The following is a 17,090-nucleotide window of genomic DNA, read 5'->3' as shown; positions in this document are numbered from 1 at the left end:
CCAAACAGCTGGATTTTTAATGGCGGCACATGTATTACTTGCTATTTGAATAAATGCACTATTGTGGCTGGCTCACTAGAAGCACTGCAAGGCTTCAGGCATTTCGTTGGCCTGCCCGTCACCTGGCAGCATGCACTCAGGCAGCACCTGGTCAGCATGCAGGTGCAGAGGACCCCTTTAAAGAAGGACCCCACCCACTCACACTCTCTCTTGCTGTTCCCCTGGGGCAGACAGGACTTTACTGTCTCCCTCTTCTCTACTGTCCGCCCTGTCTCTTGTGTGTCTTTATTTTCTTACCTCCCCCTCAATAAAACTTTCAATATGAGTGACATGTACAGGTCTCTGTTTCCCCGTCCATCCACTGTCCATCACCCACCAGCGCAGCAATTCTCATACGGTCCCCATGCATCACTCTTTACTCCCAACGAGCACAGTGTGTCATCCATTCATATTTCCCCAATAACGGAATTTTTAACTGCATGCGTGTTCCTCGGGAAACAGATGATGGAAGTGAGCTAAGGCGAGCTAACAGCCAAATAATATGGAGGTGAGGTTAAGTCCAGGCAAGCTGTGGGAGCTCACTTCTGCGGCCGGCCGCTCAACACTGCTGCTTTTATGGAAGGATGTGCTCAACTTAACAACTGTTCTCAGTTCCTGTGGTTATTTCTTATAGGTTTATTTCTTAGGCAGGAATGATTAATAATTCAGTTAACTAAGTCATACTTCACTTCCTACTTATGAAAACTAAAAATTCAAGGGAGAAGGTTGTACTCTAACCCCTACTACCCAAGTAGACTTCCTTAGAGTAAGTGTTTAGCGTCCAATGAGGCACTTAAAACCCTCTCCTAAGGTGCTAGGTGTTTAAAATACACAAATGTAGTCAAACTTAGAAGGTAAAACGAAACAGGGAGATGAATCTTTTATGCTGTTCCAAGAATAAGCAAGGATATGCGTCTACCTTTGAATCAAAACTCAAAGCGGCCAATAAGTGCTTTGCTCAGAAAAGACTTACTGAATCAATTACATAAGTTTATACAATACAAATGCAGTCAAAATTACATCAAAAAAGTAGGCTCTTTTTGGATTGAATAGATGTAAATGTACAGGTAAACATGTAAAACATACATTGTGAAAACAGGTTCATTCAACCTGATCTTAAGAGGGAGGAAAAGGACTCTGGAAAACTGTAATGAAATTGCATGACTCGGAGACCTTGTGTGATGGCTAATGCTATCGACATGACGGGTCTTTGGGCATGCTTGTTGGGGAATTATCTTGACTGCACTGGGGTGGACACCTGCAGGCACTGGACGGTATGAGAAAGGAAGCGAAGCAGCTGACTATGTGTGGTGTGACAGGCGCTTCAAGCTCCCACCTCCCCGACCTGCCCTCCATGATGGACTGTACCTTGAACCGTGAGGTAGAGTAATCCTGTCCTTCCTTAAGTTGACAATAAGAAACACTCACTGAGCAGTTAGTTCTACAATGCCAGCAAGCAGCCCACCCCACAGGCCGGGGAGATGCCGGGTCTTACGTGGGCCAGGCGGGCCGTCCTCATGGCTTGGGACCCCCGCACCTGTGCCCTTCTGCACTGCTCCGCCCTCTCGTGTGCCGCCTGCTTGCGAAGCCCCTCCAATCGCCGAGCCTCTTCTTCAGCAGCCAAATGCGCATCTGGCTAGCAGTCAATCAACACAATTTTACATCTTTTTTTTAAAGTGTGAAACAAAGAAACAACTTTAAAACAAAGTGTCACTAATATAATTTTTTTCTACTTACATAAAATTAAATAGTAAAAACATTTTTTATTCTCTGCAATTATCATAACATTTGACTATAAAATGATCAAATTATTAGTAGAACCTGAATACATTTTAAAACATCAATCAGGCCTTTTGCATTCAAAGATAGTACTCCACGATTTTTAAGAAATAGCTCTATGACTGGAGAGATGGCTGAGCAGTTAACATGGGCGGCTCTTCCAGAGGTCTAGAGGTCAATTCCCTACACCCACATGGTGGCTAACAAGTATCTGTAACTGTAGACCCTCTTCTGGTATGTAAATGGTCATGCAGACAAAACACATACATAAGAAAATTCTCTAAATGCAATGCTGATTCTGCTAAGAAGGCCAGAACTGCTGGGCGTTTGGTGGCTCATGCCTTTAGTCCCAGCACTTGGGAGACAGAGGCAGGCGGATCTCTGCGAGTTCGAGGCCAACCTGGTGTACAGAGCAAGTTCCAAGACAGGCCCCAAAGCGATACAGAGAAACCCTGTCTCGAACAACAAAAACAAACGAAAAAGAAGGCAATGATAATGACTTGAATATGACCCTCGCTTCCTAGAACTCACGAAGAAACAGTGACTATGCCAGTTTTGCCTCTTGTTACTCTTAGTTATTTGAACATCTACTTTCAAATACACACACTTATTTATGATGTATATGGGCATGTGTGGTACAAGTGCCCTGGGAGTCTCATTTTCTGCACTGGAGTTGAAGCTGGTTATCAAGAGGGTGCATGTCTTCTGCAAGCACAGTAACACTAACTCCTGAGCCATGTCTTCAGCCACACAGGCAGCATTTTGAATGTAACCAGGAGTGAAGAACTTTGTTCTTTATATGATCAAATTCTATCAATAAATTGAAGCAATAAATAATGAAAACAAGTTATTTACTTTATATACAAGATTAAAGCCTCCCAGAGTGGGTATGGTGGCTCCCTCTTGTAGTCTTAGTACTTAAGAGACTGAGTTCAAGGCCAAAACGGGCTAAAGTGAAACATTCTCTCAAATAAGCCTATCATCAAAAATAGTTACCTCCCAGCTGGGCGGTGGTGATGCACACCTTTGATCCCAGCATTTGGGAAGCAGAAGTAGGCAGATCTCTGAGTTCAAGGCCAGCCTAGTCCACAGAGAGAGTTCTGGGATGGCCAGGATTACATAGAAAAATTCTGTCTTCAAACATCTGCCTCCCCTCAAAATTACCTTTTTCGAACCAAACATACTTATGCAAATCTAAATAATGCCAGCAGAACAAAATAGGTTAAATAAAAATTATGATGAGCACAGAACACTAAACAACACTTCACCCCATTCAGGCCATTAAGTTTTAATGGAAAAAGTTGCTATGGGTTCTCCCCCTCCCGAGGATGAAATTTAAAGCAGAAGAATGTCAATTTTGATAAAATCTTGAAATGGAAAACATCAAAACCATACACAACATGAATGATAGTTATGTCTAATCCAGAGATCATGAAGTGTGCAACATGAAGAATAAAAGAAGGTTTGGTAGAATGTGGATCAGCTAGAACTCTCACCTAACATGCACAGGGCCCTGTATCCAATCTACAGCACACACGGGTGGGGGGAGGGAAAACTCTATTTTAATTAATTTATTTCTGGTTTTTCAAGACAGGGTTTCTCTGCATAGCCCTGGCTGTCCTAGAACTTGCTCTATAGATCAGGCTGACCTTGGCCTCACAGAGAATTGTCGGCCTCTGCCCCTCTTGTTCTGGGCTTAAAGGTGCCTGATGAAAAACTTCATTTTAAGCAACAAGTATTTAATATTTCACAAATTTCAGGGTAACTAAATGTAGTGGCCCACTAAAGTTAGTCTGATTTTTTCATGTTAGAATCATATTAATGCACAAGTTTATTTTTATCTTTCGTGGTATATGTGTGCATGTGTATTTGTGTGGTGTAGTATGTACTTACGTACGTATGTGTTGAGGTCAGTTTCTCTACCTTATTTTTTGAAATAGGCTGTCAGGGAGCTGGAAGTTCACAGACTCAGCCAGCCATGGGTGCCACAAGAGTTACGGTTACAGATGTGTGCTACCATATCTAGTTTTACTGTGGGTGCTGGGGTCAAACCTAGGTCTTCCTGCTTACAGTGTGGTAGTCATTTAGGAAATGAGCCATCTTCTCAATCCCTACAGTCTTAAACAAATTTTCAATTTAGTTTTGAATCCTACAGGCTAATTGTATGACATCCATCCTATATATTAGCATATGTTGACTTTAGCACCTCTATTAAGCAGTCAAATAAAATTTTGTTGTATTTAAAACTCCACATTAATGCTGTATTGGTAGCTGATTTCTCTAGTAGCCAAATATATGGAAAAATATTAAATTTAATATTTAATATGGAAAAATATTAAAGCTTACAGTTATCTGAGATTACCAGTACATGCCTTTAATCCTAGTGTAGAGGCTGAGGCAGGAAGATCTCTGTGAGTTCCAAAAATATTTAAACAAGACAAAAACACACAAAATTACTGTTACAGAATAAAAGCAATTATTATAAGGAAATACCGCTTGTTTACTGGCAGGGACTTTTAAGTCATAATATCTATGAAGATGAAAGAATTCTGGGAAGACAGCCATTCTGATGTTGCTGGTACTTTTTAAAAGGTAGTTCAATGAACTTTATCAAATGTTTTGCAGTTTGGAAGTAATTTTTCCTTTAGAAATAGACTCTTAATATAAAATCAGATATAGACATAAATGTACAAGATTCAGTTTTTATTACTTAGTGAAGCATGAATTATGAGGGGGTTGTTAAAAATCCTGTTTTTAGGGGCTGTAGAGATGGCTCACCAGTTAAGAGCTGTGCTTCTGGAGGACCCAGGCTCAACTCCCAGTGTACCCACAGGGCAACTCTCAATACTCTTTAATTGCAGTCCTAGGGGGTCAGAAACCCCTCTTCTGGCTTCTACAGGTATCAGGCACCTGACATGGTACAGACACACATGCAAGGCAAAACACCCGTAAACATTAAAAAAAAAAAAAAAATCCTGTTTTTAAATCTTTGTGTGCATGTTTATACATAAAGACAGACTCTAACTCATATAATACTAACCATTTTGACTTCTGGTGGTAGGATCATTGATGTTTCTCTTAGTTTACCTTCTATATAAAGTTTCATTTCTGTAAAAACTCTATCATTTTATGATCAAAATTTTTCAAACCTTCTTTATGTTATAATAAAACCTATTTTGTACAATGCATGATAAAAATATATTTACCATTTTAAAAGATAGTCACAAATAGTCATGTATTTCTTCCATTCATATGAGACAACTATATATCTGACATGAAAATTCAAAACACATTTGCAAGGCTTTTTGTTCTCTTTTACCCAAGAATAGTTAGTAGGATTGCTCAAATGTTGAGAACTGGCCATGGCAGACATAGACTCAAGATAAAACTCAAGTGAATGAACACAGAAAGACTCCAGTGAAGTTATGAACAATCAGTAAGTCAATCACCTGTTTTGTGCCCATCTGTCTACTCACAAAAGTGGAAATGTGATGGTAGGTAGAACTATTGGTTTTCAATGAAGGAATTCTGTTTATTTCAATGTTCTGGAAAACAGGACAGAAGACTTTAGGTTAAAAGCACACATTTTCAATAAATCTAGATCCAATGCAAAAAGTAAAATTGTTATTTTTGAAACAGTATTTTGCTATGTGTAGCCTGGCTGGCCTGGAACTTATTATGGCAATCCTCCTGCCTCAACTCCTGAGCACTGGGATCACAGGTATGCATTGACACAAAATTGTATTAATCCATGCTATCGTTTGTTCTAAAATTCGTTCAAACAACCAGTAGGAGAGGTTAGGAGGAAAAGGGTAGAAATGTCTGGGGATATCAGGGAAGCTCTTCTAATGAATAGATTACTCCTTTCAACTGAGTAATGAGTTCCAAGGCTGTTTCTAAAGTGAGTCTGCTACAAAAGCCATTTGATGTTCTCCAGCAACTCAAGACTGGAAGTGAGAAACCACCGCGAGATGCAGCCACTCTTTTCTCTATGAATTACCTGCCTATTGCACTGTATTATTAGAAACAAATAAAAATGCACTAAAACAAGACCAATGCTAAAATCTGCTTAATAATAAGTCTTCTCATCCAGAGTTAAATTACTTCAAGTTTTAAAATAACTATTAGATCATTTAATATTTCAGATACCTTCTAGATATGTGTAATATAGTCAATGTTTTTATTTCAGTTTAGAAGTTCACTCTAACTTCTAAGCTATTTAAAGAGACATTTATTTTTGCTAGAGTGCCTCCTACACTCTGCCCTTTACTGGGGACTGTACCCACGGACGTGCTCTTCCAACTGAGGTCCATCTCCAGAATTGAGAGCACTTTCAAATCTCCTGAATAAAAATGTGCTTACAAGACACACCTAGTTATGATAGAGGCACAACTACTCACAAAAATTTCACTGGAGTTCACATTAATCTCACTCCTAATGTTTAATCACATATTAAGTTCTGGTGTGGAAACACTAGCTAATTTAAGTACACTAACACTGCAAGTCTCAAAAAGATGAAATAAGCTAGTTTTCTGCTTCCAATACTTTGGCATAAAGGTAGCTTTAGCCCATTACAATTTATTATGCCCTAATACGTAACTAAATCAATTCTACTAAACAAAGGATTTCTGAGTGTCCACTCTGTCCAAGTTAGGCACTGTAAACAGAAACAATACAATTCCCTGAGATTCTTCTGCCCTTAGTGCTGGCTCTGTCCCTCAGCTTTCTTATGAAAAGTAGGCATATAGTCATGGTGCCAATTATTGTGGGACTCACAATGTCTGGGAAAGCACCTGTTAAACCACAGAAAGGTAACGCCGACAAGCTCAGAGGGAGAAGTGTAACTGAGAAATGATCGGACTCAGATTTAACATAAATGAGTAGGAAAAACCAAACAAGACTCAAATAAAATAAAATAAAATAAATACGAGGAAAACATAAAAGGCAAGATAGGATTAAGGAAAAGCAAGTACCATGAATAGGCTAAGAGAATTACCTAAACAGCTTTTGAAAACTAGATACGTTGGTCCTTCACCAAACCAACTATAATCAGAACTTTGGTGGCAATGCCTAGCACTAGTATTAAGTGGAAAATAAATGTTCAGTTCGAACTGAGACCTCTTTAAACAAGTCAGAAGAGGCTGGTGGGACCCGGGAACACAGGGAGCAACAGGTAAGAACAGGGCGATCCCATTCAAAGTCTTAAACTGAGGCAAAAAATAAACTGATGAAAAAACTAGCTGACTATTTTATTTTTGTGACAGGGTCTCATATATCCCAGGCTGGCCTCAAACTTGCTATAGTTGATGGCCTTATACTCCTGATCCTCCCGCTTCTGCCTCCTAGGCACTGGGGTTACAGATATGCGCCAACAGTTGCCTTGTGAACTAAAGTTCACACACAATGGGCAGTGGTGGCTCACACCTAACTCCAGCACTCATAAGGCAGAGGGAGGCAGGCGGATCTCTGAGTTCAAAGGCATGTTGACTCCTCCCTAGTCCTTCCTCTCTCCTCCTAGTCTCCTAGTCCCGCCTATCTTGCTTTCCTATTGGCCAACAGTGCTTTATTCATTAACCAATAAGAGAAACATATTTACAGAATGACATCTCTCATCACCATAGCCTGGTCTATAGAGAGTTCCAGCACAGCCAAAGCTACAGAGAAACCCTGTCTTGAAAACCAAAACCAAAACAAAAAGAAAACCAAAAAAAAAAAAAAAAAAAACTCAAATAAAACATCCTTCACAAGGATATTATTATCCTTTAATATCCTTTACAAGGATATCTTAAAACCTGATATAAAGACAAGATTTGATTAATAAGCAACTTCTAAGAACCAGTACTCCCAAAATTAAGGTAGTTACACATATACACTGAAATCAGGACTCTGCTGAGATTTTAACTCTCACCAATTGTTAAAACAGTTTCCAGTGAGCTAGACTTTAGAGTTTCATCAAATAAGTCCATGGACTGTCAGCACTATTAAGACATTTGTAAATGATTTTAAACTGCTGTTAATATCTAGCTTCCAGCCTGAGTTCTGCTCTGCTATAAACTACCACTGGATTTAAACCACAGAAGGGGGGGGCTAACATGGATACAGAACCAACCAGTGCATTCTCTTCAATTACGAGGATATGAAATTAAAGAATAATGACAGCATGCCTCTAATCCCAGCCCTTGAGAGACAGAGGCAGGCGGATCTCTGTGAGTTCGAGGGCAGCCTGGTCTACAGAGCGAGTTCCAGGACAGGCTCCAAAGCTAGAGAAACCCTGTCTTGAAAAACACCAAAAAAAAAGAAAGAAAAAGAAAAAGTTACTATGTGTAGAACAATAAAACTCAAATCCTCCAGAATGACATTCACAAAAATGAAAGGCACCCCCCCCCCCCCCACTGAAAAAAAAAAAAAAAGGAACAACAAATTTGCTACCCTGGAACTGATTATTCTACCCATCCTGAACTCTGAGAAAGCATTCTACTTCAAGCAGCTATTTTGGTTTAAGAATACTGGAGATTATAATAAAAGCCATCAATAGGCATTATGGGTAAAACCCTGCCCGCCTTTCTAACATTCTCCATGGCCCGGGGGAGTGCTGGGCCAGGACATTTCCACCCAGGCCTCACTGGGTCATGGGCTACCTGGCAGGTGGAGAGGCCGACAGAAGGGGAGACCCCAGAGCCCAACGCTCATGCTGATCTCACACACACACACACACACACACACACACACACACACAGACACACACACACACAGACACACACACACGCACACACACACACAGAGACACACACACACAGACACATACACACACTCACACACACATACACACACAGACACACACACACAGAGACACACACACAGACACACACACACAGAGAGACACACACACAGAGACACACACACACACACAGACACACACAGACACACACACAGAGATACACACACACACACAGAGACACACACACACACATACACAGACACACACACACACACAGAGACACACACACAGACACACACACGGACACACACACAGAGACACACACACACACAGACACACACACACACACAGAGACACACACACACAGACACACACACACACAGACACACACACACACACACACACGCCACGCGTGCAGGGTTAAGTTTTAAGATTTTTAAAAAGCCTCTAACTTTTCACATAAAGTAACTGTAATTTTGATAGTTATCTATATAGCCACTCCAATAACTACAGAATGCTAATGTGAATAAAGAACTGATTCTTTTCTTTTCCCTCTTTCTTTTTTATTTGAAACAAATGTCTATTTTAGTTATGAGCCATCTTGTATTGAGAATACAGGTATGAGACAGCACGTCCATTCTAGTACTCCTAAGATTGAGCTATTTTAAACTTGTAAACAAAACTGAGTCTAATCACAATGCACAGCCACCTCAGCTCTGGCAGCAGCCCTGATGGAAAAGACTGCCCCGGAGAAGGGAGGAAAGAAGCCAGTGTTAATCACTTCCACCACTGGCAGGAACCTTCCCTGAGAAAGAGTTGCAGTATGTCTGTTTCCCTTTCCTTCTGTGTTAGTTAACAAATAAGGAACTCTTTGTACTCTTAAACTTTTCAAATGTGCCTTTTTATCCATCAACTTCATGTTGGTGTTTCTTCACTACATAGTTTACTTATCGTAAGCACAATCTTTTTAAAATATATCTGGCTTTTAAAATAAATAAATAAATAATAATAATAATAAAAAAAAAGGCAGAATGATTAGTAGGACTATAAAAACCAATTCCCACTGGGGAAAACTCAACACATAGTAGGCATTAGGGAACACTGAGAAAAATGTCAGTACTGTTTTTTTTAAGTTCTTAAAAATATATATTAAGGTATTTATATATAAAACAATATATAGAGTTTTAAAATACTCCACATATACTCTTATACTATTATGCAATTAAAGCCTATTTAAACAAAGCTGTAGGCAATTCACCTCAAAGGGGGCTGGGACAGGAGGAGGCAGCCTGGTCACTTTAGCTGATCTCTCTTTCTCCACCAGCAAAGCTTCCTTTCGGGCTTTTATGTGCCTTAAAAGACAAGAGATGCCACCAATTAGTCTTTCAGGTAATACCTGCTACCACCAAGAGGAACAGACAGGCATTTACTTGGTATCAGTACACAGAGTTAAAAATAGCGACTCATCTTCTAGCTGAGTACACACCCAATTTGCTGTTTGACCCAGCAAACATGTGAGAACATGTTTACCAACTACAAGAGACTTATCCAGAGAGGAATCATAGAGTGGTTCCCAACCTTCCTCATGCTTCAGCCCCTTCATACAGCTCATGTTGTGGTGACCACCAACCATAAAATCATTTCACTGCTACTTCACAGCTGTAGCTTTGCTACTGTATGAATCATACTGTGAATATCTGACACTCAGATGGTCGTAGATGCCCCATGAAAGGGCCAACTGACCCCACCTGCAGGCTGAGAACCAGTAGTGTAGAGTTCTTTACAGTAGGGACAGAACTAGAAATGTTAAAGATAGGCTATTGTGTACATTGACCAGTGCAGACCAGTAACAGCATGCAAAAATTACTAATGACTGAAGTTTTATAGTCCATACCCGTGTGTGTGTGTGTGTGTGTGTCTGTGTGTATTGTATGTTTTCAGACAAAGTCTCACTATTTTGTTTAAAAATATTCTGTCCCTGGCTGGTTCAAAACTAGATATGTAGATCAGGCTGGCCTTGAACTTACAAAGATCTGCTTGTCTCTGCCTCCCAAGTGCTAGAACTAGGTGCGCATCACCATGTCCTGCCCCAAGATCTCTTTAATGCTTTTAGTCACACAGGGTTTTTTTTTATACTTCCTTTTTACATCAGAGACAGTTTTTGGTTGACACTGAGTCTGAACTGTCCATACATGTCTTTAGAAACTTAGCAACTGCCACTGAAGTCAGCATGTTAGCTCACCAAGGAAACCATCTCCTACTGCATTAGGAAGCACAGTTCAGAGTGCAATGGTACCCAACCTTCACTTAGCACATCCTTACACAGCCTCCTACATGCCGCTTTCTAGCTATACTGGTTTCAGCTGAAAACACCGTATAATGGTACCTGGTTTTCTGTTTCATCAAGGCTTCTTTTTGACTTTTCTGCACTTTTAGGGCTTCTTTATGCCTCATTTCAGCTTTTCTTTTTCTTTCTGCTGCCCGCTGAGCCAGAGCATCCAAATCAGGTTCCTAGAAGTAGATACTCCTTAAAAAGTCATGTCAAACAAGATGAACAGAAAAGTGTCTATTTGACACCTTTTTAAAAAAAAAAAAAGATTTATTTATTTTACGTAAATGAGTGCTCTAGCTACATGAACAACTTTATGCCAGGAGAGGGCGTCAGATTCCATTATAGATGGTTGAGCCACCATGTGGTTGCTGAGAATTGAACTCAAAACCTCTGGAAGAGCAGTCAGTGTGCTTAACCTCTGAGCCACCTCCTCTCCAGCCCAGAAGTTACCTTTCAATTCCATCATCTCTTTCCATAATACACAGATATTTTCCAAAGTGCGGAGATGGTACCACCACCATGCCATAGTAATAATCATTTAGCTTAGTATGGGAAACAAAATATCAAGCTACCTTGGACAAGTGTTAAATTAAACAATGAAATATTTTATTTAAACTAAAACACCAAATTTATAGTAACATAGGAGGTTCTCTGGTCTGCAAAAATGTTTAAACAGGAGGCTGATAGCGATCTGAAAAAATGCACATAAATACATAAATAACATTAGAACTTAGGACTATTGGCAAAAGCACACAAAAACCAAGCTGCTATATTACTTCAAAGTCTTCCTTTCCTCGATAATTGTTATTAATTTATTGTGTGACTGACTCTGAGATGACAAACTCGTATTCCATTCCTTCATCTCCTCTTCCCTCTCTCCCTTTTCCTTTTTATTTATCTCTGTTATGTAGCTGTGACTGACCTGTAACTTACTATGCTAACCAGGCGGGCTCAGAACTTAAGGAAGTCCTCCGTCTCTTTTTTTGAGTGTTGGGATTACAAACATCCTTGTATACCACACCTGACCAAACTACTATTTTCTAGTTATAAAACACAATAAGCAACAAGTGAGCTCAAGGACCTGTTCAAACAGAGCTTTGCTTTGCCTTCAGGCAAACACAAGGGCATATGTATTCACTAATGCACTTAGAATTGTTAGGAATGAATCTGAACTGAGTCCCCTGAATCTACTCAAACTGCTTGAGACAGACAATTTCTGATTCCTCTTTTATACCATCTTTTATACAGGCAGGAAGTGGAATACGTTAACCAGAGCACCAGAGGAAGAAGGTGTGAAGCGCCATTACTCCCACAGCAGATTAAACTGATCAGAAAATAAAGGTCAGCTTGTCTCCCCTGGTTCTATACACTGGAACACGTTTATCATGTGAGCATTCAATAAATGCAATTTCATAATATAATCACACTGCCTCAATCAGGGATGAGATAAGCTCACTCACATTTTCCTTTGCCTGTCGATGTCCCTCTCCCATATGTCTTAAACTTGCCAAATACAGTTTCTCCAAGTTATGTACTTTCTGGTTTTGTGATTTTTCCCATTCTGCCCTTAGTTCCTCAGCCAAACGCGAAAACTGCTGATTTTTCCTCTGTTTTACATCTTCTCTTATCTGGTAGGCAATGCCCCTTTCTTGTTCTCGAACCTGAAAGAGGAGTATTTCATACAACATATATGAAGGGTTTAAACATTTAAAAATCTAACTGTGAATAGGAATTCAAATGAATTCTCGTCAGGTGCATCAGTTCTAAATACTCATTAGATAAGGACTGTGGTTAGCAGAAAAATCCAACTGACACAGAAAAGGGGTCACTTAGAAATATTTAGTGCACTCCTTCACTGTATATGTGTGTGCTGTAGCACAGGACTCAGAGGCCAACCTGCACGAGCTCCAGCACGAGGGCCTCTGGGGCAGGGCCTGGGCTGCCAAGCTCGGCAGTAACGTAGTTACCACTCAGCCATCTCAGCAACCTCCAAAGCAGCTTCTAAAAGCCCTTAATTGATTTGGTTCAATGTTCTCTCTACCCCTAAAAACATATACAGTGCTAAAAAGGCAAGGCGATTTCACAAGTTTCACAGCCGAGGAGGCCAGGTGAGAGCTCCCGCTCTAGGAAACGTCATCTCTGGTCCCAGATAGAAAGCTTAAAGGGCAACCTAAGATCCCTAGTAAAATCTATCTTAGAAGCTCATATAAATAAGTCTGTTTCATCTTCCCCGCAGTCTTCTCCAACATTTTCCTAAGCTTCCTTTCTAATTTTCACCAGCTATGTGTTATTAAAAATGGGGTAGAAAGATTTTAAGAGCCAGAGATCAAGGAAGATTCCTGCAAATTAACATCTCTTGGACATAACTCAATTGCTGCTGGGACTTAGGGCTGCTGACATAAGACCTGCATAAGATCAAGCTCACGAGGCCCGGCCCTTAGCTAAGGAGCTATTGGGAGCCGATAACCACTGGAGGAGAGTTAGTTTTCTTCAGCTATGTGGTCCAATGGTAAGGTGCCCACGCTGCAATGGATAGCGGTACACACATATAGGTGCAGGCATAATGGGCTCAGTGGGTTATTGGGGAAGGGAAAAAAAGTAAAAGAAAAAGATGGCATGAAGTAAGGAGAATGTGAGAGAAAGTTGGGGAGGAAATAGGGGGGTGGGTATGATCCAAATACATTGCACCCACATATGTAATTACAGAGCATAAAATAGCAGGACTCTTTCAAGGACAGAAAAAGCTTGTAAATGTAAGGTTTAATTTACAACCAAGGATTTCAGGAAGACAAGAAATTAAAACTCCAAATAAATGATACCTGAAGTAATCTTAGTTTCCGTCTTCTTTCATAATCTTCCTTCAAAATGAAGGCTTCTTCATTAGGACTCAATCTCAGCTTTCCAGTGTTCATCGCCTTTCTTTTCATTTCTACGTATTTTAAATACAAAGGATCTGAATTGAAGGGAAATAAGTAGATGTCTATCAAATGTATTACTGAAACAGGGCAACAATTAAAATATTTCAAAACTTCAATGGATTTATATACATATACACACACATGCAAAATAACACAGGTAAACAAAGTCCATCTTATTGACAAATCGTTATAAACCTGGTCTTTTGAGCACTGGTTGTCAGATGGATGAGAAGGAAAATGGAGAGCCAGTGGGATCACTCAGAAGTTCGTCCCCACCTACAGTGACTGACAGGATTACTTTTTCCCGGTTTTGGCATTTCCAGAGTTTATTAAGCACTTAAAAGATGTGCTGGCACTGAATCAATGTTTACTCAAGAACAATTTAACACTGGAAACCTGTACCTTAACAAAAAAAAAGTAACTGTAGGGGCCCCTGGCTTGCTGACATAATTTGATCACCAGTGCCACTAAATATCACTTGATTTTACCAATTCCATGGACTTAGTCCAAAAGGCTCCTCCAAAATCACAAACATACTGTATTGGTCAGGGTTCTATTGTTTCAGTAAAACACCATGACCAAAAGTAACCTGGGCGTAAAGGGCTTATTTCAGCTTAACTTCCACATCACAGTCCATCACTGAGGAGCGTCAGGGCAGGCAGAAACACTGGAGCAGGCACTGACGCCGAGGCCGGGGAGGGGCTCTGTTCACTGGCACTGATGCCGAGGCCGGGGAGGGGCTCTGTTCACTGGCCTGCTCAACCCTGCCTATCCATTCAGCACAAGCATCCCAATGATGGCACAGTACACGGCGCCAGGCCCTTCCGCATCAATTATTAATCATGAAAACGTACACAGATGCACCTACAGGTAGACTTTGTGTGAGCATTTTCTCAGCTGAAAATCCTCTTCCCAAATGACTCGAGCTTATGTCACGGTGACATAAAACTAACCAGGAAATGTTTCCTTTTTAAAAAATTACCACTTAAAAAAAAAACCCCTATAGAATAATCCTAATTGCATGTATGAGGTCTACCCTGCTGCTCTTTCTGGGTGTCCCTGGTGTCCTCCCCACACTCCTCTATGTCCCTGGCTCTGAGCTGGAGCTCAGGGCTTTGTACACACACCACGCCCCCCCAGTGTTACAGTCCTCCTCTTCTCCAGGACTTTTAACATGCTCTGGTCTAGAGCAATGTGGTGGCAAACGAGAACGTGATAATTATAGCTGATGTGATCCGAAAACTCTTTCCAAGTAATTCTGCTACCAGCCGGCTCTCACGATCACTTAGCAAAACCACACCACTACGATTTCACATGAGCTGAGCGCACCTCCCTCTGGTCTCCACCGTTAACAGGCAAACTATTCCTGGGTACTTACAGCTCTGTAAGCTACGCCTCTTCTAAGGAGCTGTCCTCTACGAATGAGCTTGACTCATTCATCTCACCTAGAATATACACCATCTACATGCGTATTCATAAACGGACGGCTTGCCCTTTGGTTTTTCACTAATTACTGTTTGTCCTTTGTACAGGGATGGTGGCTACAGTTTTGTTTAAAGTCTCAATACTCAAGCAAACGCAATAACTTAAAAAATACTGTTTTGATGAAGTGTAATCTGGTAGGAACCAATACTTTTTCCAGCAAATTCTCCACAGGAGTATGACCAGGACAAGCAAGGATGGTCGGATTCATCACCTTACTGTTTTGTCTGACAAAACGGTCTTGCGCTTTATAGGCAATTTAGGGTGGACCAACGAGACAGTGATTTGGTACAGCGCTCACGGACAGACCCCGTCATGATTATCCATATGCACGGGGGCTCTGATGTCAAACACCAGTAACTGCTTGAATTGAAACCTTCCTCCAGTACACCCCGTTGACATTCTTTAAGGGAACTCCGGAGGGCTGCCGGGGATCCAAGGGAGGAATACTCTGAGCTGCTTCCCACGGGAGAAGACGGTTCCTTCTACACCGATCAAGCAGGATCCTGTCGTCCGGTTCATTCGCAAGTCATTCCTACCCGTGTGGGCTTTTAAGTTCTACGCTTTGTAACGGTGCAATAACAGCGAGACAACGGGACCTGACGCGTTTCATTCTGAGGATCCGCGCAGACATCACGACGTTAATATTACACTTCGACGATGTGCACGCAAGAGCCCACATCGCCGCTCATCAGCGGAAGGCAACCCCCGCCGAGCACCCTCTAATAGTAAACAAAGGCCGCGGGCCGTCCGCCGCTGTCGCCCGCCGCGCCCCGAGGCCGGGTGTGGCCGAGTCGCCCAGGCTAGCCTCGAACCCGCGGCGCCGCCGCTGGGCTCACGGGGCGAACTGGGGGCGGCCGCTTGGCGGGGCTGAGTGACAGGCGTGCGCCGAGGAGGGGCGCGCGGGCCTCCGCCACTCACCTGGCAGCGTGTGCGGCCGCGCCTCACGGCTCCCGGGCGTCCGCGGCCGGCCGGCCAGCCAGCAGCCGTTTGCGCCCCTGCGGGACGGCCATCGCCAGGCCCTCGTCACTTCCGTCATCCCAACGGCCCGCCAATGGCGGCAGCGGACGGCGGGAAGCAGCCTGGTCCCGCGTCCGCCGGGGCCGCCGGGTAGGCCGCGCCGTGCCGAGGCCCCGCCCACGCGCAGCCCCGCGCCGCGCCGCGCCGCCGCCGCCACGCCCACACGCGCGCGCGCACGCGCAGCCGGGCCATTGTGTCTCACAGCAGCCGCCCTGCTGCTCCTCCCCGCTCCCCCGGCTCCGGCTCGCAGGCCGGAAGCGCAGCGGTGGGGACGGGAAACGGTGCGCACAGCCCCGGGAGGGCGCCTGGGCCGCGCTCCTTCCTCCTCGGGCGCTGCGGGCTCTCGCAGATGGCACGCGTTGTGTGCTCCGTGCTCCGTGCTCCGTGCTGTGCAGCCGGCAGGGCGTCCGCGAGCGAGCGCAGTAGGCGGCGCGTCCCTGGGAGGTCCCGGCCGGCTCTGCTGGCTTTCCCCCGGGCACGCCTCCTCAGCCAAGGGCCCCGCTGCGAGCCTTGCAAAGCTTGGCACCGTCACTGCGCCTTCGCCGAGCCTTCTCCGCGGAAAGACGGGGGCTGCCCAGGGGCTTTGCGGGGGAAGCTGAGCAGCTGTAAAAGCTGCTGCGTTTTATTGGCTGAGTTGTCAGGGCCAGCCCGAATTCAAGTTAGGAGGCGCCTAGGTCTTTGTGGGCATTTAAGCCGCCGCTGTGTCCCTAGTAAGACTTGACTTGCGCTCTTCCCGGAGACCGTGGAGACTCGGTTAATCGGAGTGAAGGCACCCAGCCCCTCAGATCACAGAAGTATCACC

General features: G+C 43.0%; 1 protein-coding gene across 1 annotated transcript in view; it reads right to left on the bottom strand.

Moving 5' to 3' along the window:
* Positions 1-16,372, bottom strand: part of Cep295 (centrosomal protein 295) — a 38,272-nt gene extending 21,900 nt beyond the window's left edge. The window contains exons 1-7 of the mRNA XM_051198820.1: positions 16,190-16,372; positions 13,688-13,821; positions 12,329-12,529; positions 10,923-11,047; positions 9,795-9,888; positions 5,268-5,363; positions 1,535-1,675 (exon numbers count right to left, since the gene is read on the bottom strand). Of these exons, the coding sequence (XP_051054777.1) occupies positions 1,535-1,675; positions 5,268-5,363; positions 9,795-9,888; positions 10,923-11,047; positions 12,329-12,529; positions 13,688-13,821; positions 16,190-16,307 (909 nt within the window). The 5' untranslated portion in view covers positions 16,308-16,372. The remainder of the gene's footprint in view (positions 1-1,534; positions 1,676-5,267; positions 5,364-9,794; positions 9,889-10,922; positions 11,048-12,328; positions 12,530-13,687; positions 13,822-16,189) is intronic.
* Between the last annotated feature and the right edge of the window lie 718 nt (positions 16,373-17,090).

Source organism: Phodopus roborovskii, unplaced genomic scaffold (genome assembly GCF_943737965.1).
Source record: "Phodopus roborovskii unplaced genomic scaffold, PHOROB, whole genome shotgun sequence".
In the NCBI taxonomy this organism is placed as follows: domain Eukaryota; kingdom Metazoa; phylum Chordata; class Mammalia; order Rodentia; family Cricetidae; genus Phodopus; species Phodopus roborovskii.
This window is presented reverse-complemented; position numbering and strand designations above follow the sequence as displayed.